General features: G+C 49.1%; 1 protein-coding gene and 1 long non-coding RNA gene across 4 annotated transcripts in view; one reads left to right on the top strand and one right to left on the bottom strand.

The window, feature by feature from the left end:
• LOC149342005 (adenylate cyclase type 1-like) overlaps positions 1 to 27,955 on the top strand; it is a 203,058-nt gene that overhangs the window by 139,731 nt on the left and 35,372 nt on the right. For all 3 annotated transcript variants that reach the window (XM_089544305.1, XM_089544303.1, XM_089544302.1), the window contains one exon: positions 27,452 to 27,601. In XM_089544305.1, the coding sequence (XP_089400431.1) occupies positions 27,515 to 27,601 (87 nt within the window). In that variant the 5' untranslated portion in view covers positions 27,452 to 27,514. The remainder of the gene's footprint in view (positions 1 to 27,451; positions 27,602 to 27,955) is intronic.
• LOC149342006 (uncharacterized) lies at positions 1,286 to 4,157 on the bottom strand. The gene is made up of 2 exons (XR_016282992.1): positions 3,972 to 4,157; positions 1,286 to 2,099 (listed from the first exon to the last, which is right to left on the bottom strand). It is a non-coding gene; the product is annotated as an uncharacterized LOC149342006 (long non-coding RNA).

Raw genomic sequence — 27,955 nt, 5'->3', positions numbered from 1 at the left:
GGGGCTTGCCCTCGGTGTGCACCTTTGAAACCCGGCGCTGCTCTCTTCACACCGGTCTTCAGCGCCGCATCCCGGCGCTTTTGACGTGGTCCGTCGCAGTTGTCGAGTATACAGGGCGCGCGACGATCTCATTTGGCGGGTCCTAAAAAGGCGCTAAAAGTGGACGTTAATAACGGGCGCGCGCTTTCGGTATATCAGCGATCGCTTGTAATTAAATTATCGGGCAGTCGGCGAACGAAACGGCCGGAGTTATTCTGCACCTTCGAAGGAGAGCGGCCTACGGGAAACGGGATCTATATAACATGGCGCGCGCGCGGAGATGTATGAGGGTTGGCAGATTTAATTACGACGAAGGAAAGCGGCGACGGGGAGCACCTCTGACCGGACAGAGACGAGGAATAACAGACGTCCCTATAGGAGCAGGAAGCTCCTAGAAGTTATTGTTTTGTTTTCTTTTGTTTTTCGCGTGTTGTCATCGTTTTGCTGCCTACGCACGAAGTTTTGGCGGCCTGTACCGCGCCTCCTTTCGCGACGTTGTCGGAATTTAGCTTTTTTTAAGTGAGTCTAATTAACGACGTGGACGCGCGCGACAGGACTCATTAGTCTTACTGTTTAACAACGCGGGCTGTCATTGATAAGGTTTACTTTGTGCTAACGTATATTTGTTGTTGGCGTTTCAGCCCTCCCCTATGCTGTCTTCGCAGATGACGGAAGAACGTCCTCTATAGAGCTGACTGATGCGACCAAAAAAAGCAAGGAACAGTCCCATGAACAACAATCTCTTTGAAATTCGCAATAATCCATATCATTCGGGACACGACGAATTGTTCTGTTTGCCCCCTTCGTTTTCCTCTCTCCCTCGTTTTCTTTTTTTCGTGGCTGCTAGTGTTGAAAGGCGCAGCCTTAGACTTACTACAGGAATCGATTCTGACGCGAACGAGACGCCGTATAAAGTAAAAAAAAAAAAACGAAACAGCACCGACAGGCGCCGTTCGGTGAGTAGCAGCAGCCAGCGCTGCGCGCGGCCGGCGGCGCGGGAAACATGTACATTTTTTTCGACCCGCAAAAACGACTGCGGGCTTGCGCCACACTGAAAACAGTGAGGCGCACTGCTGCGCTTTGTGTCCGGAGGGAAAAAACACGACGACGCCCCTGTTTTCCAATCTTCCCCGAGCAGCGTTTCTCACTCACGCTGATATGCGGCCAGCGGGCGAGGCGCATCTGCGCCCTCTGTCTGCCGACGATATTGCTGAAGAGAGAGCGGGGGGGGGGGGGGGGGGGGGGGTCATTGTTTCGGGACGGCTTTCCCCTTCCCTCAACCCCCCTCCCCCTAGAAGAAGAAAGCACTTAACAAGTGGTCATCACGGCTCTTTCGCGCTGATTACCACACCCTTAGTTGTTCCTGCGTCGCGGTACGAATGGTATGGTATATATGTGGGAGTTGAAATTGAAAGTTTTGCAGTGATTCCCGTCTTCTCCTCGTTGGAAAAGTTTGAGGGAAGCAGTTGAGGGGAGGGGATTCGACCCGCTTGCGTGTGTCATTTCGCACAGCCGCCGTCACACTTAACTCGGACACGCCCGGCGCGGTTTGTATTTCATTGCTGTCGTCAGCTTCACCGACTCTTCGACTGTCTAATATTCGGGCGATAATGGAGGCGTTGCTGGGCCTCAGCCAATGTCTACGAAGCACAGGAAGGAATAGAAGTACAATGCAACCGTTGCAGTGTTTCAACCTTGGAGTTCTCATGCGAGGTATGTATGCCCTGTAGAAATAACGTCGGCATTTGTGGGAAGAAGGATGACCTGCTATAGCTCGGCGCGGTGTTCCAAACTCTAATACGCCTATGTTCGAGTAAAGAGCAAGTAAGCTGTCCACTAGCGCACTCCCTTGAATACGCCTATGTTGGAGTAAAAAGGGAGTAGATAGTCCTCCAGCGTCTTCCCTCTAGAGGACAGCTTATACTCCCTTTTTTTACTCCTTTCCGTTCAGAGTGCAGGAAACCCTGGTGGGCAGCAGACATGAAGTGACGGCGTCAGTTCGGCAGGAGGAGCGTCTCGGCGATGCCAATGACGCATGTAGAGAGTATCATCAGGAGGAGCTGCGTGTAGAATTTGTGCCGCTCATGTATACTGATTGCTCACAGTACAAAAAAAAAAAAAGAGCGAGAAAACCGAAACTATACTACCGAAAGCGCGACATCACAAGCATTCAGTGCAGAGATGCGGAGCTTCTTAGCGACGAGAGACGCGGATTTACTTGCACTAAGTAACGCGCAGATAGGTGGGCCTATAATCAAGCGCTGCTCAGTGAGAGTGCCGGCAGGGGAAAACTCAGCTGGACAGACGGTGGATACCGTGGACGGCGCTAAGCGCCGTTAATTAAGAGCGCCGATGGAGCGTGTATAGCTTACATTCGCAGCACGAACTTGGAAGAGAGCGCAGTACAAACAGCGGACAGGAAGGAGTTGCGTGCTTGGCGAGTTAAGCGCCGGCGCTTAACTGGAAACATGCGGAAGGCAGAACGAGAGCGCAAAAGAAAGAAAGAAAGAAAGAAAGAAAGGAAGAAATAATGAAAGAAGGAAGGAAAGAAAGAAAGAAAGAAAGAAAGGAAGGAAGAACGTAGGGAAGGAAGGATTAAAGAAAGGAAGAAGGAGAGGAAGAGAGAAAGGAGGAAAGACACAAATAAAGGAGGAAATAAGAATGAGAGGAAGAAATAAAGAAGTAAAGACAGAAAGGAGAGGAAGAAAGCAAGAAGGAAAGAAAGAGCGACGTAGACAAGACAGCGAGAGGTTCGTTGCATTCCGGAACCCATATGGGGGAAGGGACGACAGCTAAAAGCGCTGGGTGAATGAATAGTGTAGAAAAAAAAAAAGAAACGTTTGGAATGCGACGAGATTCAATTTAAGGCAATCCTCTTCCCGAACCACTTTTATATGTGCCTTGCATGCGCGACGCGAGGTCTTTTGCGTGAAGCACGCTGCATCGTGTATTGGTGGTTCTGACTTCCGAGACTCCTCTAACAAGGAAAGAATGCTGGGAATGTGTTAATGTTCGGTAAGTCCGCTGCTAGCACCATGCGCGTGTATTGAAGAGGGCCGTTGCCAGGTTTCGCACAGATTGCCTGCGGTCTCCGCACTTTGCTTTCCGTAGCCATACGTTTTGTTGTTTTTTGTTGTTGTTTTTTTGCTGTGCCATTCTAAAGCATATTTGTTAGCTTTTCGCAATATTTTATTCCCGAAATGGCTAAGCTGTGTGCGCCTCTGCTTCATAATTACATATCACCAAGAAAGGCCGTTTGTCGTACAATACTGATAATCCGCTTTATCAATAATAATAATAGTTTTTTGCCACATGATATTTCGATAGAGTTGCTTCCGCACCGAAGCACTCAGTGCTTGAGGGTGGGTGGCAGGTCAGTGTCGGCGAACCGGACAAAACACTTCAAATTCAGAGTGAAGAACACTGACTCTTGCGTGGCATACGCACAAAATTCCAAAAAGAGGACTTCAACAATGTCGTTTCATATAATATTGGCAGTTTGCTGTGCTGAGTGGTGCTTCTAGCACACAGTGTAGTATATAAGTATAGCTGTTTCACAAAACACGCACTTTAGTTCAAGTGGAAAACCCCTGGCGGTTAAGCTGCATATAGTTGCTTGAAGGCTGGCGAGATTAGGGCGTCCCCGTATCGCGGTCAGCTGCGCGAAAGAAGGCGTCTATTATGTGCTCCTTTTTTTCTTCTCTACTCCTCGATGCGGGTTTTACTCCAACCAAATTTAACTGCCGCCTCGCAATCTCGTAATTTCTTTTCTTTTGTTTTTTACGTTAACGTGCAGCCTGCGACTCGCTCCCGCTGGTGATTGCGCCTTGACTACTTCTACGGCTTACGTAAGACTCCATGCTTGTTCTTGCAACCAGCTTGTTTCTTCAAATGTATATCAGCGGAAATGAAGAAAGATAGAGTTGCATTACCTTCGCGCATAACCTGCTTGTCCGTTTTCTTTTTGTTTTTCTTTTCTCACGTCTCGGTTTTTCTCTTGATCGTCGCCCTGCCATCTGGAGCTTGCGTGGACGTCTTCGGGATGAATTCTGAATTCTTCCTCTCGGCTGGCTTTTCTTCCGGGCTGGCTAGACAGCATCATTCAGTATCATCCAACTGTGAAGGAAAAAGCATGCGTTAGTGCTACAGGGATGTGCTCAGAGTATAATGCCTTGGAGAGAGATGCCCTGCAATTAGTCTGAGCAGTGGTGATTGGTGGTTATCGTTGCTTAGCGTATATCGCTCGCGGCATCTAATGTACAGCGTGTACGCTGAATGAGTATTGGAACCCGGAAGCCGTGTTTTATTTGCGCACAGTGCCCCATTTAAGTAAGAGCGCAGTGAGGCAAAAGCGAGAGACACAGAGTAATAACCGGTATACGCTGTGCGTGGATGAAACTAGGCCGTCGTTTGTGTAGGTAGTTTGGCGTACGTAATAACGTTTGAAAAGTAATTAGCTGGTACAACCGAAACGCGGGGACAACCGAAAACGGTTCTGCGATGAAGTTGTTTGTCGAACGCCTTTACTATACGAACGTCCCACACCTTCCGCGTTCTTTCTTCCTGTCTCTCAACATTCGCAGACGCTACTGAACGTGAATTTTATGCGCGCAAAAATATGCACGACAGAAGAGGAAAGTGTTTTTTTTTTTTTTTTCTGTCTGGCGTCGTTTACTTTCGTGCAACGTTAATTCACCCCTCGGCCAGTATAACGGCGTCATCGAGCTCTTCCGGTTTACAGCCTGTATTGTTTCTCGGCCGACTGCTGTGCATTGCATGCAGTGTTTTTGGCGACAGCGCTACCTCCTTCTTATATTTGTGCGAAATCGCTTAATACACGGTGCGCTATTGTGCAGCGGCTGTGTGAACTCATCATCGTGGTGGGGTTGTTTCTGTTGGCCCTGTATTTTTGCTATCTCGAGCGATAGTGCGTGCGATGATGGATCGTTCACCACGCACAGTCTTCGTATCAAAATGTCTGCCTCGCAAAGCCGTTCTGGCGCACGAGGACTCCAAATTCGTGAGAAAATAAAAGTAGAGTGTGTCACATTTCTGTCAGTCACTGCGCCAATTCCTGTCAGCAGCGCATCGGAAATTGGCGGTACTCTTCCCGGCGACTCTGTTGTTACGAGTCCGAGGACCAAACGATTCTCTTCGCTCTTTATCATCTGGCTCAGTTGCATCACCTCACCTCCGCTGCTGTCATCAATGAAACAGAAAATAGTAGTCATTACAATCGTGATGCAATAGGTACCCAGCGTTCAAAATTCGGTTTTGTTTTTGTACTGCAAGTAGAATTAGGGAGTGGTCTCCCTAAGCCGAAAGCCGGCTTGGCGCGACCATTAAGGACCTATACCAGTCGGCTGCCAGCATATTTTTGGCGCTTTGGTCGCCGCTGTTGTGAAATGACGATGCCGGGTTCGGACGGGCATTCTCAGTGGTCGGTGACCGCGGTGTCTCCGTTAAACGTGTCGAACACCAGCTAAGGCTCGCTAAAAAGTCGCTCCTGCTATATACCTGGCGTCGTAGTGAGAAATGCTTAGAAATGCCTAGCGCAAGAAAAGACGGGACGAAAGAAGAAGGACATGGACGTTCGCAGGCTGTACTACCACAGCTTTATTCGGGCCTGAGGCAATATACCCCCCTGCAGTGATTTTGAACTTTGTTGATGCCGTACAATGCTCCACTACACTGCTCTGAGGCAGACCCTGTGGCCTGGGAACTTCTGACGCACACTGTACATGTACACAGGTAGATCGTGCATGCGCAGTGAGACAGAAAATAAGCAACAGCCAATATTTGTATCACGCAACCGCATTATCGAAAAAATGCATTAAAAGAGCCACACTCCCGCGAATGTATATACACGTTTAACGAAGGAGCGCGCTCGTTAACATTGAGGGGATAGCTTGTTTTGTGTGATAAGCTTCATAGAGACGCTGCATGCGTGCACTGACAGCGAGTGAGCAGAACCTAACCGGGCACTCGGGACAGCTTGATCTGGCGGAAAGCGCTTTTTCGCGAGCATAAAAAGAATGACTAGTGACGGACTCTTCGTTTAATGAAATTATCCCCTGAGTGGCACCTCTTCCAAACTGTAGCCGCCTTTTCTCTTTCTTTTTTTTTCACGCGAAGCGTTTACGCGCCGGCCGTTCACTCCGGCCGGTTTGGATCGCTCAACGATGCGCTCGACCATTAAATAAAAGGCAGCCGGGCGAAGAAGGGAACCGAAATAAAGACGCGGTGAAGCGAACGAGTTAGCGAACGAGCGCGTCGGCTGCTCGACGAGGGAAATGATTTGTTTACTCCTTGCGCTGTTATGCATGGTGCCCGCTGAAAACAGGAGGGCCGCCTCTCGCAGGCTCGGTAGGAGCACACTTTTTGGGATCCCTTTCGCGCGCAGCGTTCGTCGGGCGCACATGTTTTCCCTTCGAGGCTCGCTTTTAGTTTCGGCGCGGAACTTAGGCCTCCCTTCGCCCCACGACTTGCGAGGAAAATCGAACTGCGCGAGGCTTGCTCGCGGCGCTTATACAAAGACGGTTCGTTCGAGGCCCGAATTAAAAGTGCGCGCTGGGCAGTGATGGATGAAGAGCGGCTTATACGAATCTCCTCGCGCCGTGCTTTCTTCGAGAAAACAAAAACAAAAAAAAAATTCTTCCTCGCCCGAAGTGAATGCGTGCGCGGTGTGGGCGGCGACGGCCGACGCCGAAGAACAAAACGTCTCATCCCCCCCCCCTCCTCCCCCCACTTCCTCCTCCTCCTATTCCCGCCGCCCGGCCAGAGGAGAGAATCCGTTGGGGAGCTGCGATTGATGAGTTGTGTTGGCCTTCGTTTAACGAGCAGAGAGGGCAGGAGAGCCTCGATCGTGCCGGCAAAAGAGAGCGCGGTTGTTCGTTCGATGGATGGGCACTTCTTATCACAGTGCGTTCGTTAATAAACGAACGCCCTCATCAGAAGTACACGCATACACTGCGCGCGCTCGTTTCGGCGGCGCCACCCCGCCATTTTTGTGCCCGCTTTATAGTTTCGTTATTCCTGCGGCGCAGTCTGCCTCTCGCGCCGAGCGCGCTCGGGTGCAGACCGTCTTCGTTTGGGTGCACATAGTCGTGTAAGCCGCCTTCGTTACTGCGCGGCACTGTGCTTTGCGCTTCATTTACGCGTGTCGTCTTTTCCGATACGGGATAGAAGGCCGGCCGCGACGAATTTCTCGTGTTTGCGCTAATAATTTCGCGCTAGTCTCAGCACCGTGGACTCAGCGCGCTTAATTTCCGCTATATATATGCAGCGCTCGGTGCAGTCATGCGTCGGACTCGGGGAAGTTAAAAGGACGTCGTGTAATGCTGGACTGCGTGTGTTAACGTGTAATTAATCATTTGCGCGAGCGCGCAGGGAACTGGAAACGTATGTAGCGCCCCCTTATTGGAGAGCCGTGACGGACGATGGCGCACTCGCTCCCCTAACAGTGTGATACGAAGTAAAGCCTGTGTCATATATATTCACTTCGTCGTGCTGAGCGAGAGACATAATGGGACGCATAGCTGCTCATTAAAGGGTTTTAGCAGAGTCGTTCAAGCTTCGCCGCAGGTTTGGTAGGGGGACGGAAGCTGCCGCTAGGGGCGCCACTGACTAAGGAGAGGTAAGTCACTCTAGAACTGCAGATTGGGCTAGTTGGTGTAGATTCATAATGAGTTCAACAGCGCTGTGTGTGTGTCTTGTCTCCTTGTTGGTCTGTGTGTGTTTGCGCTGTTGAACCATCATTATGAAAGTCACTGGAACTCTGACTTTAAGGGCAGGGTAGCGGCACGCGCCGCCGGCACTCACGCGTTACACGTCGCAGCCGAGACTTTATATGGTGTTTTTCGAGAGACATTACGTGCGAGTCATTTATGTGGAACAGATAATTGGCGGGACCTATAGAGGCAAAATATACACTTTGAGAGAAACTTTTGGTGACAACAAACACGGATGCTGTCTCTGCGGTGCAGTAAAGTGGCAGAATAAAAAAAAATGTTTCTTCGGGCTTTGATTGCAAATTGTCCGCATTCCGCCTGCTGACTGTGATGATAGTCAGCTCGTACGCAATGTCTAGGCGGCGGTCACGTCTAAAAACTGCGTCCGAGAGCTGTGATCGCGGCTCTTCCACATGCGGGGAAGCATTCTGGAAAAATGGCGTAAACTCATGCAACCAGTATTGGAATGTCTTAAAATTTCTTTAAGCGGCACTCCAGAAATGCAGCGGTCGCCACTCGTGAACACGCTTTTTGTCTCTAGACGCGGGCATTCTTGAAGGAATATATGGGCGGCAGACTGATCTATTTGTGCACGGTCCAGTCTAATGGCGTCATTTCCCTTCAGCCCATGGGCGAATTTTATGAGCCACGGCACACACCTAGTCTGTGTGAAGCTTGACCTCGAGGGTGACCTTGACCAAACCATAATTGCCGCGACTGGGATGTCTAACCCGCGACGGCACGAACAGATCCATTTCGCTGGCCACTGCACGAGACCACTCTGCTATCGCCGCAGCCGATTACGCTTCGTGTTAAATTTCGACACACTCTCGCGTTGTGCATTGCACATCGTCGTCCTGTGCTACACTATACTACTACGGAACTAATATCGACGTGCCGACGACCCCGCAAAGCAAAACCATGAGACAATCAGGCTAAACAGTGCTTTCGTACGTCAATTCGGTTAAAACTGTTAAAACGCTACCACATTTTTCCAGATGAAGTTTTTACTGCTAGCGCATTATTAAACAATTATGCCTGACCTGAATCACCCGCTTTTCTAATGACTTGGGCTGATCAGTTTGGCCACGGACGTAGTTATGGTCAGTCGATCACTAATACGCCTGCATTTAACAAATAGTCGCAAACGATTTAATAGAGAGTTTTAGTATAGCGTTAGCGTGATAGCGGACCTAAGGGAAATTACGTTAGCGTGCCGCAAGCAACTTATCCCCACAGACAGTTTTAGTATAGCGTTTTGAAAACGTTAAACGCCATCTGCTTGACATGGATGCGAATAGTCCTTCTAAAATGGTCGACACGGCCGCTAACTTGCCAAATTATAATATTGCCGAGTTTTTTATACAAATTATTAGTGCAGTGTTCATTTTCGTCTGCAAAATGACCCCGAAATTACAATAAAATGAAATAGAAACGTAAAACAGTGGCGCCATCTAGTAAAGGCAATGTTAACTACAAGCCGTTGGAGCAAGAATATTGGAGCAAGACATGACGTCTAATGTTCAAAAAACTTATGTAAATTTAATATAAACTCTTTTTACATAACTTAAGTCCATAAAACATCGCGAAAAACCTCCAAATCTATTTTTGTCTCGTTCCAGACGTTTTTGCTAGGTTTCTGCTGCGTTTCGGGCCGTTGCAGACGGTAGCAGTGCAGCTTGAGTTTCCATTAGGCTTGCGCGCTCCAGAATCGAGAGCGTATCTCAAAAACTGGGCTGAATTGCAGCTTAAACTTTATCGTCGAAGCAAGGTAAGTCATAGCGAAAACCAACAACACCAGTAGTTGCCGGTAAACATGCCGACCGGAATCGCAAGAGCTGCTGAATCGGCTGAAGCGGGCGGCTCTCGCTTGAAAGGACGCCGCCATGTTTCCACGCTAAGGGCGCAAATGCCGCAACGCTAAATTCTGAAAATTGCGTGCGTACGCTAACGCTATTTCCCCGTTAGCGTTCTGCGCATGCGCACTCTGGACCCGCTATTCCGCTATGCACGCAATTACGCAAAGCCCGCAATACTAAAACTCTCTATTTTCGCCTTATACCGGTGTCGACAACGTACTTATATCCAACCAACAAAGTGAAGTTGCATGCCTGCCGAATGCCAATAACTCGGTCCCCCTATTTTCAGTCCACGGGAGTACTATTTAATCGAACACAATAAAACAAAAAATTGGGCCCAGCCTTTTGCCTTGCCCCTAGATCGTAATTTGACGATAGATGCACTGCAGCACCGCAACCGCTTTCCCGTGAAGGTCACTCAGTCCTCGATGGCACTTCGTTGCGTGTCGGGACCTCGCGGTCTCGTTCCCTGCTGCCAAATTTTCACGCTGTCTGTGGATGTCTCTTTTGTTTTTAAATAACCAATAAAATTCTGCCGTTTATTATAGTTCACTCATTATCACGAAGTTGAAGGTGCCCGGCGATTACTTCGTTATCGCCGTTGCTTCGTTATAGCCAGTGATGACCGAGTTTTCAAGAGGAACCGTCATTCCTTCGTTATAACCATTATTTCGTAATAAACCGTTTCGTTAAAATTATATTCTTCGTCGACTTAACTGTTGCTGGCGCTGTACGCGGGATTGTGCGCTGTTCGAGTGTGCCACAAGTGCAGGAACGCTTGCTTGGACTGTTTTATGAAGGACAGGCGCGGACTATGTCACAAAATTCGTGCCCATGCTTCCCTTCCATGTGCGGGATTGTGGTCAGCCCTTCCTATACGCAACAGCAGCTGGGTCGGAGAGGCTCTTGCAGGACGAGATCGGCACAATATAACCGCTGCCTCGTGATCAGCTGACGGCTCTCGGCGACGTTTTGCACGTTTCCACTGTGCTATCGGCCGACGTCGCTCGGTTTCGCGTTGCGAAAATACGCCGGGAAAGTCGTCGAATAACCTGGGTATGGCGTCCAACCTGAGCTTAGATATCTCGCGGGGCGACGTGACAGCGTCGCCTTGGACAACTCATTCGTTTACTCTACACGAACGATGTCACTCACGTCGAAGTGATTTCCACAGACACTCACATGCGGGAGTCGAACGTACCTAATTTACTGCGGTATACGGTCCGCTTCCACTGATCGCCCCGTGTCATATATAAGCGAGGAGAGCACCTTTTCCCTCTTTCCTCTATAGCCGGAATGGCAGCCAGGTACACAGCAGGCGTTATGCATCATTCGCGACACTCGCACACAGCATGCCAGTCGCAGCACGCTGAATGAACGGCAAAAACTACGTGCCGTTCCATCACGATATCACTGAGTGACAGCGGCGGTCACCTTCTCTACCGTCTGCTCGGTGCCCTTATTAGATACCTTTAGCATAGCGCGTACTACGAGGCGCCACTGCACATGCACAGATCGCCAGATGGCGCCACGTTCCGATAAACAGGTTGCAAGCCTGCTGCGTCGAGACCAATCAGCGCGTGCGCAGTTGTGGGCCGCGGCACACGGTAAGCGGTAGCAGTAGCGGTACGCGCTATGCTAAAGGTATCTGATAAGGTGCCTCGATGGCCAGCGGGCATCCAGGCGCCCTAGTGTCCGATATGCCACGGCCTGGTAGCCCCTGGCAGGCGAAACTTCGTGACCAGGGAAAGGACTCGGTTTTAACATAACGGACACACACGAGCGTAGGCGTGTACTGGACCAACAGCGGGAGTCTTCTGCGCATGAGCAGTGGCGTAATGGCTGCGCACCCGCCTCTGCGCATGCGCAACAGGCATTGGGCTGGCCGATATACGTACGCTCAAGTACGTCATCCGTATGCTTTAACTGTCTCTTGACTGGGCCACCGCGGTGGATGATTGTATGGTTTTGCCACGGCCACTCGATCTCTGGTTTTGCAAACCGCGCGCGCGTCTACATTCATGGGGACACAGAATAGGCTTTTGTTCTTTTGCATGCTTACATTATATCAGCTGTTAACTTTGTATGTGCCCGTAAATAAGAAATAAGATGTTAAACTATCGTAGGGACTTAGCGCTGATATATAGCTTTACTGCCCACCGAATGCGACATGCCGTTTTATGCGCAAGTTGTGGCACATTTTCTCGTTTCTTGAGTAGCGCTTCTTTCTTTATTTTTCGCTCGGGCCGTTTAATTCTACTTTCCGCGCTTTCAGTGCAGTCGGTGACGTAATTCGTGACGTCATGCTATCGTTGTGCACCGAGGAGCGAAACAGAAACGACTTGACTAATCTTCGTAAGTCCAAGAAATGGCCATGAAACCATGACACCCAGGCCTTAGGGGGTCAGTTCGTGGAATTCACGATATTAGATGTCACCGCAGTATTTCGCGCGATGGCCGGCTTGCGTCACCAGGTGTCTTCCTTCTATCTGCGTTTTCTTTTCTTTTTTTTTTTTGAATAAGTAGGCTCTGGAGATCGGAGAAAAGGCCGAAGCGTGTCATGTAGAGCTTATATACAGCATACTCTATAAGTTAAATTCTATTTAGTGCCGCTTTAATCCGCGAAGCACCAAAGGCAAACGCAGTTAACCAAAACAAAGGGCGGGAATGCTCGGATTTAACTAGAGTTCATTGGGAAACACAGAATTCACCTGACGAACCAGAGAGAAAGAGTGTGTGGATGCTTGTGTGCTGTACACTATACAGCTAGAAATTGAGAGAGAGAGAGAGAAAGGAAAGACGCAGTATAGGACCAGAAAATATACTATACAGTTGTACCGTGCGCTCAAGATATGTCGCCAGAACAAATATAGGCTAGTTGTCCCTGCTTCGGTAACGGCCTTGTCCTTTTGGAACTCAGAACACCCGAAAAGATAGACGTGTTCTCCGGCAGCACAGAAGGTCGCAGTTATCCGACGCTAGAGAAAGAAAGTAAAGGAATAGATACACGGAGACAGACGCGCTCTCAAGCCTTCTCTCGTCGTTTCTGCTCAGCGTGTAGGATATAGCGACAGTGCACTTGTCACGGCTGCCCCTACAGCATATAGAAGGTTGCAGCTTGACATTTCCCGGAGCGGTTAGACGCTGACGACGAACTTTCCTTTTAGGTGCCTCGGGGGCATTCTGCCCGTCGCTGATGCAGTCGGCGGTGAAGTGATTTTTGAGGACAAGTTGAACGGGAACACGCGAGGGGCAGCGCTTGTTGCCCTTTTCCCTTCTGTAGAGAATTATGTCCCACGGTTTTGTGCTTTCGTAGTTTCAGAAATTGGGTCTAGAGGGCGCTATAGATAAGAGCTTTCAAGTCGGAAAAAGAAAAAAAAATCCGAGTTGAGCACTTTAAGTCGCTCCTATGTTACTGGCTATGTTTTTTTTTTTTTTTTTGGGGGGGGGGGTCTTTTTCTGTGGAACGATCAAGCGTTTCACTGAAAAGCGCGCCAATCATTACTGCCGTCGTTGTTGAATTAAGAGAGGCGGGCGACTGATTATCAGCGACCAACCATATTAATTTCTTTTCCAGCAATAAATACCAAGGGCTTGGGTATCCTATATTATGGGTATCCTATATTGCCCTATATCCGAAAGCGTTAGAAATGCTGCACACATTTTCAGGGAGAATTTTGCGGTCAGTGGACACAGTCGTTTTTAAGTGTTGAGGCGCTGAATTGATGATAATTTAAAGCGATAGCTCTGGGACGTTAGAAAAATCCAGGAGATAAGTAAATCCGGCATCAAGCTCGAAGAAAAGAGAACAATATGATTGTTGGCGCATGTCTACAGAATTGCATTACTTCGTCCTAGCTAAAAATAAGTAAAGTATTTAAAATAGCCGGAGCGTCTAGCGCAAGTGAAAACAACGTTGTTTTTTATGGCTTGACGTAGTCTCTAGTTAATTTTATAAATTCTTCCTAGTTCATTAATTATATGGTACTAATTATAATTAATCCTTGAGTTTTCTTCGTCTTTAGAAGTGCGTTTCACGTACAGCCACCCTGATTTTTAATAATATAGCGCGAGCGTCGACCGAACTGCTGGTCAGCGCCTTATAACGGCGATAATCGTGCAACAAGGCGAGAGTTCGCGCACGCGCACGAAGGCAGAGCGTCGTCTGCTACGCTGTTCCGAGCACGAGGACACACGCCCTGCCACAATATCAGTTCGCAATCAGATCCCGCCAAGTCGTAGAGCGGATGCGCATGATTAATATGTGAGACTGCATGAGACGTGATTTCTTTCTCTCTCTTTTTTTTTTGCCTATTACGGGAGGCCAGCCTGGCGATGCAAAGTTGGGATAATAAGGGAGTAATTACTCATTGGCATCCACCCGAGCGCAGCCATACGGCTACAAAGGAAAGCTACACAGCTCTCTCAGAAACTTCGCAGTTAAAGAAAAACTCGTCCTGGTCCGGGGTCCACCTACTCCACCTTGGGGATTCCCCTAAACATCTGACCAAAGTTGGGATAAGAAAAAATAAAATGAAAGAAATATAGCAGCACATTGAAACTATTGCCTGGATTGCGATAAACAGGGTTCCAACCAGCCTTGCAGTGTCTCGACGGTATAAAAAACATCGGTTGGAATCCCGTTTATCGCGATCCAGGCAATTGTTTCAATGTGCTGCTATATTTCTTTCATTTTATTTTTTTTATCCCAACTTTGCATCGCCAGGCTGGCCTCCCGTAACAAGCAAAAAAAAAAGAAAGAAATCACGTCTCATGCAGTCTCACATATTAATCATGCCCATGCGCTCTACGACTTGGCGGGATCTTGCGAACTGATATTGTGGCAGGGCGTGTGTCCTCGTGCTCGGAACAGCGTAGCAGACGACACTCTGCCTTCGTGCGCGTGCGCGAACTCTCGCCTTGTTGCACGCTTATCGCCGTTATAAGGCGCTGACCAGCAGTTCGGTCGACGCTCGCGCTATATTATTAAAAATCAGGGTGGCTGTACAAGATCCACAATTAAGGCCGCGTGTTCGAAAACAAACGGAGACTTCATGCAGTCTTCAAGTGGACACACGTACTGGCGCTGACCCAGCCGATCTTGCCCTCGAGCCTTAATCTCTTTGTGATGCCCTTTGTCGCTTTGCGGGCGCCAGGTTTCTTGAATAAAGAGCAGGAGAGTGGTCAAACTTATCCGTAACAGCTATCTGCATTTGTGTCGCGCCTTTCCCGGCAACCGGAAGAAACGGTCTGTACAACGAACAGTTGCATTTTGTTGGTTCGGGCGCTCATTCGTGCAAAACGCGACACGAATTTGCAACCTTCTTTTTATTATTCAGAGGTAGCAAAAAGCAACGCCATGGAGTCACGCTCACTAAATATGAAAAGGCTACTGGAAGGGCAACATGGTAAAATGTAATGATATTTAAAACTTCGAAATGTCACATTTTGCCCCCACACTGGTAGGCAAAATGCGACAGTGCACGTGGCGAAATGTGACGCTCTTCCAAAATGAAGACATTACAGATCATTGCAGTGAATTAACAGGAAGTTGGCTCGACAGACACTTAGGCAATCTTTGTGAGCCTATTCGCATGTTAGACACTGTATACCCAGTCCGAAGCCATGACCCACTACATGCCCATAGGCAGTTCTACAGCCGGACTCTGCGTATAGCCTGCAGCTACGCGATATATATATATATATACAGGGTGTTTCACCTAAGACTTTCTGCAATTTTTAAAAATAAGCTATTTGAATTAGATGCGCGCTTTTTCTGGCATAGCATTGTCAGTGGTGTAGTACATCATAATTCAACTAAGACGTGCTACTAGCAGGCTTGTTAACCAATATTTAATAGTTAACTTTTAAACTATTACCGTTGGGCTCCTTAATTATTGTGAGGCATGTAGCCCACCGTAAGTAATGTCCATATCCGTTTTTAGAATTTCGAGAACGCGATTATCCTCGGCGCTGTGGCCCAACAAATTTTGGCTATTTCGACGAGTTAGGTGCACTGGAGAGGTTACTTTGCCGTCAAGCTTCTCAAACCGCATGTATTTTGGCACGATGTAGGCGAAATTTGTTGGGCCACAGCGCCGAGGATAATCGCGTTCTCGAAATTCTAAAAACGGATATGGACATTACTTACGGTGGGTTGCATGCCTCTCAATAATTGAGGAGCCCAACGGTAATAGTTTAAAAGTTAGCTATTAAATATTGGTTAACAAGCCTGCTAGTTAGCACGTCTTAGTTGAATTATGATGTACTACACCACTGACAATGTTATGCCAGAAAAAGCGCGCACCTAATTCAAATAGCTTATTTTTAAAAATTGCAGAAAGTCTTAGGTGAAACACCCTGTGTATATATATATATATATATATATATATATGTTGTGTCCCCTTATTGCTTTTGTGTGTGTGCGCCCCCGCGTCCTCCTCCTAACGACAGTTCGCATCCTCCTCCTAACGACCACTCAATCCTCCTCCTAACGACCGCTTGCCCCTCGTCGCACGCTGTCGCCAGAGGCCCCCCCACGGTGCGCCCCCGCACCCTCCTCCTGTTCTGGGAAGCCACTCCCTGCCGTGGACGCTTCTCCACTCCCTCCTTTCTTCGGGCGGCCAGTTCGGCTCCTGCCTCGGTCGACGCTGGTCGCACCCTCATCGGCTTTAAATAAACGAAGTCTTAAAGTACCGTGTGCGTCTTTCGCTGCATTCAACACAGCGACCGGACACAATATATATATATATATATATATATATATATATATATATATATATATATATATATATATATATATATATATATGTGTGTGTGTGTGTGTGTGTGTGTGTGTGTGTGTGTGTGTGTGTGTGTGTGTGTGTGTGTGTGTGTTTAATTTATTGCCTGCTTCGTTACATTTGTTTTAGAGTCACAGCTATTGCTCCTCCACTTATGGCCTTGTTGAATGGACGTACGATTTGGTTTAATTCGCAGTATGTGGACATGAGGTCTTGAATGCAATTGTATGTAGGCCACTCCGAAGACAGCTCGCTCCTTTGGGAGAGTGTGTTGTACAATTGTGTGCAGCTGTTTTTGTCCTCTTCCGAACAGACTGCGATGCGCAGGGTCACAAGACTTTCTATGCTGTTCCTGCCTTTCTTATTTTTTTTTTTTTTCATTTTCTTTGCTGTTCCGTGGTGGGAGTATTAGAGGGGTCACCAAAGCGTTTGATGGAACCGGTGCTACTCTCCAGAGCTCTCTTCGCGTCCTCTGCGCGCTAGTCGGCGATCGCTATTTTCCTCTCCTACATTCGGACTATCCTATAGAGGGCGGCGAAGTAAAGGTAGACCTCTGGAGCAAGCAATAAAACTTGGGGGAACACTTAAGCTCCGCCTTAAGGGTATGACACGATAGCGTTGCTGGGTCCCTTCAACAGCCTGTGGTCCTCTTTGCGTGTCACGTCGCAGACACGGACACTGTTTTTCCTTTCACCGTCACATAAAATTAGAGATGTCTGCCGCGCAAGTATACCCCTTCTCTTTCGCCTAGGTTCTGCCTACGTGAGTGCCATATATGCGGAACTCTACTTCCCATTCATAGGTCGCTGGGAGTCCTCGTACCCATCGTGGCGCAGTGGTGCAGCGGTTAAAGGGAAGCTGAAACGGTTTTTTGAGAATTCGAGGTTATTCAAGAATTCGAATCTATCAAGCTTCTAGATACAGCATGCAAAGTATTTTTGCACTAGCATATAAAATGGTGACATAATCGTCGATTAAAACCGCGACGATGTTTCGGCCTCTCCTCACTACGTTGGAGTGCGAGGAAACTCGTCAGTGACGTCATTGTTGCCGAAATTTCAGATGTCCGCTGCTTACGCCTGCATGCTGCTGTGCGTCGTCAGATGGCGTCAAACAATGCATTGTGAGCTTCCCCTTCGATGGCGTCGGTTTTCATCCATGGAATAAGCGTTTCTCCGCTGGAAACGTAGTGCTGTCTTACGTGACGTCATTATCGGGGCCTCTGCCCGTCGCTGTGCACTTCAGAAAAGCTGAACGCCGACGTACTTTATTTGGCGATCACGCCACCATTTCAAATGCTAGAGCCAAACGATTTCGCAGGCTTCACCTGCACATTTTGCACATTCGGAAAACCTTAAACTCATCGAATTCTAAAACTGCTTCAGTTGCCCTTTAAGCGATGCGCCACTGCCCCGGCAGGTGACTATTTCAAACACAGCCACCGCGTGGGGCATGTGAGACCCATGTAGCTCTTCCCGACCAAGCTCGCGACCAATCACTAATTAAACTGCCTCCTGCCACGGTGGGCGGGTTGTGATGACGTCACACGGTCACGTGAGCTTGGTGGCAGGTGGGCCCCCTGGTTTTCTCGACTTGCCGACGACGCCAGGGTTGCCGCTGAATGGAACCCACGTTAAGAATCATCGTTAAGCCCTGCACATACAGCCGTGCCGTTGCGTTTTCACCCACGTTTAGACTGACGCTAAAATAATTCTACCTCCTCGTAATTCATAAACTTTTCATGAGACCAATGTCCAGTCGTGATAACTAAATACTTGCGCTAGTTCGGGATGCCGGGTCGGTTGCGGTGTACAGTACTGAAAAATGTGGCCTGCGGAAATTCGCGCCTTTTTGACCGCTGAATTCGCGATATTTTTTCTGCTGCTTAGAAAAAAAAACAATCCTTGTCAGCCTTAATAAGGTAAGTTGAAGTGAACACGTGGCAGGTAGTGGCAGGCAAATATCCCATTAAATTTATTGCACGGTTGGAAGTTGGAGGCGCAAGTACCAATATGTTACATTTTCTCCCACGTTGTACCTTGCCCCATTCTCCCCTAATCGTCATAGCCTTGTCCTGCTCATACGCCTATGCTAACCACTAATACAAAAACTTCCAGGGAAAATTGTGCATGCTGGTAATCAAAGGAGCTTTGCAAGAAAGAGCGTTTTGTGACGGACTTTTTGTCTGCTTTAACTGAAAACTAAAATGGCGTGAACTTCTCTCATTTCGATCGTATATGTTTTCACCAACTTCGCAGCGGCCGCCATTCTGTCCTCTGCGGAGCACTCTGAAAGGCTGCCGGCGTGTATTAAGGGGTTTTCGCCTCCTGCTCTAGCCTCCACTGCTGAAGCTGCACGCTGGGCAACAAAATGGCGCCCGTGGCGTCGCGTGAATACTCCCCATAAGCTGACCGGAGGTGCAGTTAGCACGAGCCTAGACCGTGATTTACAAAGCGTTCTATAAGCTTAGCCGGAGAAAGCTGCTGTGCGGTGCTGAGATAACACATTCAGTAAGGTCAGAGGTGGCTGATGTGCCGCGGACCGTGCGGCGTGGATGCGATCCACCGAACGTCGAGAGCCTTTCCCGCGCCATTTGCTTAATGTCTGCTCGCTCTGTCGCTGGTGTATAAGCGAAGCTTCGTAACTGCGTTTACACGAATTTCTCCCGTCCCCCCATTCTGAACTCTGACTGTATGCACTTTTCGCAACCGTATTTCATAAAGTAAAAGAATACGCATATATATTCCCTGCGAGTATAAGCGCCGTTAGATATTTAAACACGTCTCCCCTCTCTCTCTACTCCCCAGAGTTCCGAGTCCAGGACGTGGAAAGCGAGCAATTTTATATGCGGAATTTAACGTGTCGACTCTGCGCGTGGTCTGTGAGAGAGCCGTTGCGGAGAGCTTCGGATGAATTTCGCCTAAGCGGAGTTTTTTTAACGCGCTCCGACGTCGCAGAGCACGCATGCACAGGGACGTTTTTTGGCCTTTCGTTTCCATCGAAGTGCGGCCGCCTCTGCCGGTATTCGATCCCGCGACCTTGGGCGCCCAGCGGCCGAACGCCATTGTGGTCGAAATTTCCGGAGCCCTCCACTACGGCGTCTCTCATAGCCTTAGTCGCTTTGGGACGTTAAACCCCATAAACCAAACAACCAGCCATTGTCGTTGAACCACCGCTGCTAGTTTGAAGAAGATAGGAATTGCCTTAAATGACGTTCCCGTGGCAGCTCCTCGCGCACGTTGCAGTTTAGTTCAAGTCTTATGCAGAGAGAAGCCATTTCTCGTGCTCGAGAAAATTGCGAGGACACTTTGGCAACTAAAGTGTTGAGAGGCGAAAGCCGAGGACACTATGCCGTGGTGACTTCCGGTGGATGTGACGTCACACCGTTCCCGTAGCTCTACAGATACCCAAATTATACATCTTTCGGGGATGTTAAGTGTTAATTACGGTTAATTACACATTTTTCCATCTAATTTGACACAAATCTGACGTTTTTCCGACCATTTTGTGACAATTTTCACTATGCCGTGACGACTTCCGGTGGATGTGACGCCACACCGTTCCCATGGCTATATCGACGTCCGCGCTATTTCGACATTTTTGCCTATAATTAATTAACTAATTACTCTACAGTCATCAAACTTGGCTTCTAGGTTAATTTTTTTCCTCCTCCATCTGAAGCGACCATTGTTTGTTTGTTTTTTAGCTTTTTTAGTTCCCGAGCTAAAAGCGTGTGACACGCTTTGTTAACGGACGGGCGACAGTATGAGCCATTAAAGGCTTTCGCCTTAACGCACTTGGTTCGTGCGTTCGCCTCTGCGCAACGTAACGCAAGACACCGCGTGGCGGCGCCACATGCATCGACCGCACCCGTGCCGGTGCACTGCACGGCGCACTTCTGCCGGCGTCGGCGGCGCGTGGACAAGGCGCGCGCGAGCCCGGCGCGTGTACAGTGAACGCACATATCCCGCCGGATGTTGCGCCGACGCGGAATAGCCGCGCCGGCCATTGTCGCCGTGACGGACGGCCCTGAAATCGGCGCCGCCGCGCCCCGCATTCCTGGGGCATCTGCCGAGCGGCAGCCGTCGCCCCGGCTGCTGCTACCAGCGGGCTGACGCGCGGATTCCCGCCCCGAGGCGGCGAGCCACCTGTCGATATAAAGTTGGCCTCCCCACGCCCCGGGGTATGAGGCCGCCGATTTATGGAATCCCCGGCTAATACGTACGCCTCGGGCTGCTTGTGCCTTCAGTGCAGCGAGAACGTATCGCTTTCGCCTTGCCACGGGCGTTAATCGGTCGCTGATCTCGAGGAACGGAGTGAAGAATGAAAGACGAAGGGGAAGCTGACGTGTATGTGGAGTTTAATCTTAAAGCTATACGCGTAGGCTGCGAGGGAAGCAGTTTAGCTGACGGTTCCAAGCTAATTTCGACCGCCCGGGGTACTTTAATCGCGCGGTGCACGGGTGTTTTTGCGTTTCGCATCCGTCGAAATGCGGCCGTCGCGTCCCGGATTCGATTCTTCAGGTTCAGTAGCATGACGCAAAATTCACTGAGGCACCGTAGCGGGTGCACAAACTGAAAAAGAAAGCAGCTTGTTATGATTGATACGTAGTTATGAGGACAGTCATGAGACGACTTTTATATGCCACGCTGTGTATAGGCAATAATTGCGAACAGTCACTGGTGACGACGCGAGCCCTGAACAGTGCTTGCTTCAGTTGCAATGGAGAAATGATCCTCGATGACGTTTTGTCTTTGTTGAACTGCATTCTTGCAGTGTTGGCCTGCATCACGCAATTCCCATTGTCTGCAGAAAAAGTGACATCACCAGACCGGACATGATGTCACTTCCAGTAAAGGCATCGACATCTTCTAATGACATCGGATTGCCAACTTCCCTTACAGAACTTTCTATATACTCTCCATAAACTTTCGTCTATAAAGTCTATAGACATTCTATGGACAAATTGTATACCCCTCTCACACGGGCGTTCCGAAGGCCCTCGAACCGATAGACTATCGACTCAAAGGCGATCGAGCGCTGCTACACGGCCAGTTTGAATGGCCATCGAGTCAATAGTCTATGGAGTCAACGGAGCAACGCGGAACTCTATCGAGATTTCGAGGGCCATGTCGAGGGGCTTCGAGCTTTGCCCAATGCTGCTAGCATTGCTTCGAACGGCGCTAACGCGCACTTTCGTGCACGATACATAAGCAAGAAAAAACATTGTTCTCTCGAACTTTAATGCAAGTAGTAAACTATTAGTCTGCACAATAATTTAAAAAATTGTATCGGTCTGGTTTAAAGCGCATTAATTTTATGCTCTCCATCGCAGAAGCCGAAAACGTGAGCGTTGTCAGTGTTGCCAGAGCTTACAAAACTGCGACAGCAGGTCGTACAAACTGCAGTCTTTTCAAGACAACGCAGCTGGCCTTTAATAATGACTAAAAACCTCCTTTGACCGCAAAAACAGTGCATTTCAACGTTTATTTAGGTTTTATAAAAATATTTTTGTTATTTGCGCAAAAGCCAACGCAGCGATTGTGGCGCCACACGAGCTTGGCGTAAGACGCGAGAACCATTTCAATGGCCATTGAAATTCGCCGTGTAGCAGAGACGCACCTTCTTCGAGTTCGATCGCGATAGAGAATTTCGAAGGCTCTCGACTCGATAGCCACTGAAACTGGCCCTGTGAGAGGGTATTAGTCTACAGGCAGTACAAGTCCTGTAGACAGTCTATAGACAATATATACACTCTAAACAGAAAGGACTAAAAAGGGAGTAAAGTTGTCCCCTAGCGCACACCCCTTTATAAGAGAGTGTGCTCTAGAGGACTGGTTAATCTCTTTTTACTCCCAGATAGGTGTATTCTTGTTTAGAGTGTACATACATGGCCATACTTTAACCCCGGGTGGTCTAAATTTCCGGAGCCCTTCACTATGGCGTCTCTCATAGCCTCAGTCGCTTTGGGACCCCATAACCAAACCAAACCAACTTTTAGCAGACTTTTTTCTATAGACTATCAAGAGACAAGGAAATATCTATAGGAAGGAAATAGAGTCTATAAGGAGTCTATAGGGTTATTCGCACACCCCTAGTTATAAGGTGATTAGGTGTCCTATTTTACGTGCGGCTTTCATGCTCGACTTAGCTTTGCCGGCGCGTTACCGTGCAGCATCACCCATTTTTGAAGTAACAGATGATAAGGAGGACGTTTAATGACTTTAGTAAATTTCTGCGACATGGCGTCACAATTCCTGCTATGTGGGTATCATCACCCTTCGATCCATAGCTCAGGACAGTCAGCGAGAACCGCCGCGTTGTTGACGGCCCGACGTACGTTTGAAGCGAGCGTGTCGGCGCTTGCCACGAAAACAAAAAGAGGCGAGTTCCGTGCACTGATGAAACATTTCTATTTAAAGCAGTGGACGGCCGCGCAGATCGAAGCCGAATTGGATGGAGTTTCGTGGTGGGGGCTCTGCACCAGCGCTGAAGGCAGTTTATTTTTGGGAGAACGAGTTTAAACCGGGGCGGGCAAGATGGAGCGTTGAGGTCACCACTCCGCGGACGTCGTGAAAAAAAAAATCCATGGCGTCTATGTATGTAGAAGCGACGAATGATAGTGCGCGAGTCTGCTGATCCTCGAGGTTGGCATCTCAGCTGACAAGAGTATACACACACATATGGACTCTTGGAAGCAGCGGTCAAGCAGTGGGCAGCGTCTGGTTAAAAAAAAAAAAAAGAAAGAATCCAAGTAACGCAAGGGCCAATTTTTTTGGCTGGGAAAGTGATGTCCGCTGTTTTTGGGGCGGACATGGAGTCATCCTTTTCGACTACTCGCAGTAGGGCGAAGCAATCGCAGGTTCTCATGAATGCAGTGCTATTAAACTTTTTGAAAGAGCTGAAAAAAAAAAAAAAGGGAATGGGCTGGCGCTTAAAGAAGCCCCGCAAATCGACCGTCGCAATGTCAAAATGGGACGCGTTGGGCTTTGAAATGGCTCCTCGCGCCGCCTCTTCTCCGGATATGGCGCCATCTGATTTCCTCGGCCGTCGGGAGGAAATTGTTCTCCGTGAGAATAAATTGTCGCACAATATTGGTGTCATATCGCTGCGTGTGCCGCTGCCTTTGTCGATGCATGCATTCCTGACGGAACGAAGAGGAGAACTGCGGAGATTAAGTCGAGAAATAACGCGGGATTTTTTTTTTTTTCTCGAGGAAATGACGATCGATTTGCATCTTTACCGAATTTATCAGGCTACCATCGCAGAAGCTATTCACGAAACCGAACGCGAAAGATTGGTACGCCTCAGCCTGCTGGATGACGACGCTTCCCTGAGTTCGCTGCCTTTTCACTGGGGCACAGCCGTTAGAGCAGAGGCGCCTGTTTAGAATTTACGTTTGCAAATGGAACGCCTGTTATAAGGGAGTAATTACTCATTAGCATCCCTAAACGCCCACGAAGGAACAACGGTCCCACTTGGAGTTGCTCATCAATTCGCTCTCGTCCTGCCATGTTAGCCGTCCTGGTTAGCGCACTTGGTACAGCTGCTATCCCAGACAGGCGACGGACGGTCCCGGGTTCGAACCCTGGACAGCTACGAATTTTTTTTCAACTACGAAGTTTCTGGGAAAGCTGTATAGCTTTCCTTTGTAGCCGTGTGGTTGCGCTTGGGTGGTTGCTAATGAGTAATTAGTCCCTCATTACAAATTTACTCCATATTTAGGGATTCCCGCAGACATTAGACTAACAATGGGACGCTTGAACAGCCTGTATAGTGAAAAACACACAGAATGCCAGTGAATTTATTTGAGCGTGCATTAATTGTCGAGGATGCAGCACGTCTTTGACATTCAATATTAATTATAGCTCTGAGCTGCACGGGTATTGGTGCCTTTTATGTTCCGCCTTCATTTTGATTGTTTAAGTTTCCCTGATAGATACACTTTTTGAGTAATTAGGTACACCCGGCCAGTCGTTGGAGCTCACTGTAATTAACATCTCTGACCCAAATGTAAATGATCTGCGCCCAGAAGAGGGCGTGCAATTTTTCTTTCAGTATCCTTTTCTGTTTGATGAGCCTGTTCCGTCGATACCTCCGCCCCGGATTCGTACTTTCATAAGCGTTGTTTGTACTTTCAACACGTTACCACGAGCAGATGTCGTCTCTTAGTCGGATTCCTTGAATGTCACCAACGTCTGGTGCCAGCGAAGGCAGATCGGCAGAGGAAAGGAGGCCTCGCAAACGCTGTACACCGGCAGGAATCGAATTACGCAGTCGAGATTATATTATACGTACAGTAGACACCCGTGTCACGGTGGCAGAACGCGTTGTATTTGTTGTTTAAGCATTCTACGTAGTTTTAAGTCGCGGCAAACAAAACTTTATAAGTAGTGATAATCGGGTAAACACGATTTCTCGCCATAGGTGGACGTTGTTTCTGGACTAGTCCGCAGTGACAGCGCATCTGACTGCGCAGAGGGCACGACTCTGTTCTTCGTGCGTGCGCTCTTTTTTTAATTCACGACCTCAGCGACTGCAGGCATCCGACGTTTTCTCGGGTCATATACGAGCAAGGGCTGGGATTGAGCTGGGTACCTGGCGAAGCGACTTTAGAGACACAAGGAATGTTTGAGATAACTATCGGACAGAGGGGAAGGCATATCTGTTTGATCGATCGGGTATTTGCCGCACGCGAAACTCCAGCGATGATAATGTGTTATCCCGAGAAATGAACTGGAACTCGCATTAAATACGCTGTATTTAACTACAGGTCCTAATTTTTCGCCAGGCAGTCAAAGTGGAAGTTTATACGGTAAGGTAAAGCTACCGTGTGCAGATAAAGTTAATTTATTCATTTAGATAGTCGAAGTAATGTCATTTCCTTTTGATCATCACGTGTGTTCGCTGCAACACACTCAATGAACCGCAGATGCAGCGAAGGTACAGGCAAACGAGTAGGCGTGGAACTCGCAGGTAGCGGAGCACAGTTGATCGCCTTCTCCCTCAGGAAAAGGATGAGCGCGAATGCTTTCCTTCCTCCTCCTTCGCTGTCTTGTTCCGGAGTCCGTACCCATGTGCCATAGCCATAACCTCCCTCTACCTCCACCTTCGGCGTTTGCCGCCTTCGGCACCGTCCCATTTCGGTACCACGCAAAATTGGCTCGACCCCATACGAATTCCATTCCATTCAGGGCCTCCAACCGCAGTCGCTTCAACGGCAACTCCGCAAACCACGGTGCCGACCGGGCGCGCCCTCGGGGTCCTGCGCGTCGTCAGCGCGCACTCGACAGCCTGTTCCGCGCGCGATCGAATCGTCGCGGCGCCCAGGGTAACCCATCCGGCCGCGACGCGTAGACCGTCCGCGGCGCATAAAAGCGCGCCTTCCAAAGGAGAGCACTGCCGCGCGCTTTGTGTTCTCTTTCGGCGCACTGCGGGCTCGCCTGTCGCCTTGAGAGCGCTCTCACTGCGTCTCGGCGAAACTCCTCTCGGAGCCCGTATCGTCTTTCGCCTTCTTGGCTCGTCGTGCGAGAAGGGTGCCGCCATCGCGCCCTTCTTGGGACGAATGCGCGTCTGGCGTCCGGGTCGCGCATCGCCGCGTGCCCCCGACTAGCGCTCGTGCTTTGTGCGTACTGCTCGTATTCCCGCGGCCGTGCTCTCTCTCTCTCTGTGCGCCGCAGCTCGTCAGAGATGCCCCGATAGAATGACGCTCGTGTTGTCCGCACGTTCAAAGACCTCCTCGTCTGAGAATCCTTGGTGCATGCAGCTATAGCTCTCTTGTTTGCTCGCTAACGCGCAGCCTTCCAAGGGCTGCACTTGAAACTATTATCGGCGAAGGACGAGATGCCGAGAATGGATCCGTCTTTCGCGCTAGGCCTCGACGACGTGCGGGGTTGTCTGTGTATACGCGGCCGTGTACAGCTATGGAAATGCAGAGTTCTTTACGCTTGTGCTCTACGTGGCGATGTGCGATTTCCTGCTCTTTAGCTGCCGTTTGTTTTTATCTGCTCAAGCTAAGGTCGGGCGGTTATCGACCCTTCTCGGCACTGATTTGCCCCCAGATGTTCACAGCAGTTAAGGTAGAGGGTGGGAGATGAATGCAGATGATAGAAGGCGTTATCGATACGAACGCGGCGACTGCGGTGGGCGGCGAGCAATCTGCTAGCGTCTTCCGGCCAGACTTCCAACAAAAGCGGGTTATTTAGATTGGACGGAGGACAGGAGACAAGCCAGAGAAAACACGAGGCTTTTTGAAGGCGCGCCCGGCTGTCGGAGCGCTCTCGTCCACTTTTTTTTTTGTTTGTTTGCCACCCCTCAAATAGCTTCTCGTTTTTCAGCGGAGCTGTGAGATGTTGGCGCCCTTCAGGTTCAGAATACAAACGTCCTTGCATGCGGCCAAATCTTGACACCGTCAGCAGCTCATTGAGTTTGTTTGCGACTCGAGTGCACATGCTCACCACGTGTTCACAGTATGCGGTTACCAGTGGCTATCACGACGTCGAGAACTTGCCGCTTCTCGAAGTGTTCACAGTGCCGGCCGTTTTCGGAGGTCCTGCGATATTGCTGTTTGTTAAGGCGTACCGGGGTTAACGACGCAACAGTATTTTCTAGCTAGAAACCACATCAGAAAATTTAATCTATGTTGTCAGAACTGTGAATAGCATCCTTGCCCAGCCAAGGATGGTTGCAGAGGTTTGCCGACTTCTTTTAAAGCTTTTACCAGTGGCCATTATTAAAATTTTTCTTTTTAGCATCACTAGGTAGTATAGTTAACGTTTAGGCCTTCTACACCACCGACCACATTTAACATTTTTATAAAATTCTGCAGAAAACTTTTCTACACCTTGTGCTTGGCCCATGATGGCCTTAGCTGCCTATGTGCCATTGAACCCAACACAACACAGAACTGTGAATAAAGAACTGCTTCTGTGCCTCTGCCTTTCAGAGGTGCTGTCACCAAACACAGAAGTGCAGCACAGACTGTAGCCCATTGCATAACATTTATGAAGTGCTGAAGGAGGTTGTTTCCTTGTGCTTGCAGGTTGCTGCCAATGTGCTGGTGTTTCTGTGCGGCCACCTGGTGGGCGTTTTCGTGCACTCCATCATGGAACATGCGCAACGAAAGGCCTTCTTGGACACGCGCAACTGCATCAACGCCCGTCTACACATGGAGGACGAAAACGAGAAACTCGTAAGTTATCTGCTGCTGCTCCCGCGAGGCTCACGGCGAAATATCATCCGTGAACCTTGGTCAGGTCGTAATTATTGTGTGCTAAAACATAAGCTTTGGCAGGTAGTGTACCGGTTGTAACAGTAACTGGCTCATACCTCGGCAGACACCCCAACCGCGCCGTGACGTAAGGCAGTAAGGAGCCAGTACCCGCCGCGGTTGCTCAGTGGTTAAGGCGCTCAGCTACTTTGTGTAGTACCTGGCTTCCTCAGACCCCCCCAACGCCCCCTCCTTTTTTTTTTTTTGACGCGAAAAGCTTCACTACGAGGGTCGGAGCCGAGCTTCGCGTGAGTCGGTGCACAGATTTGCCAGTTC

The sequence above is a fragment of the Amblyomma mixtum genome, chromosome 5, assembly GCF_055824585.1.
Source record: "Amblyomma mixtum isolate Tamu chromosome 5, ASM5582458v1, whole genome shotgun sequence".
NCBI lineage: Eukaryota > Metazoa > Arthropoda > Arachnida > Ixodida > Ixodidae > Amblyomma > Amblyomma mixtum.
This window is presented reverse-complemented; position numbering and strand designations above follow the sequence as displayed.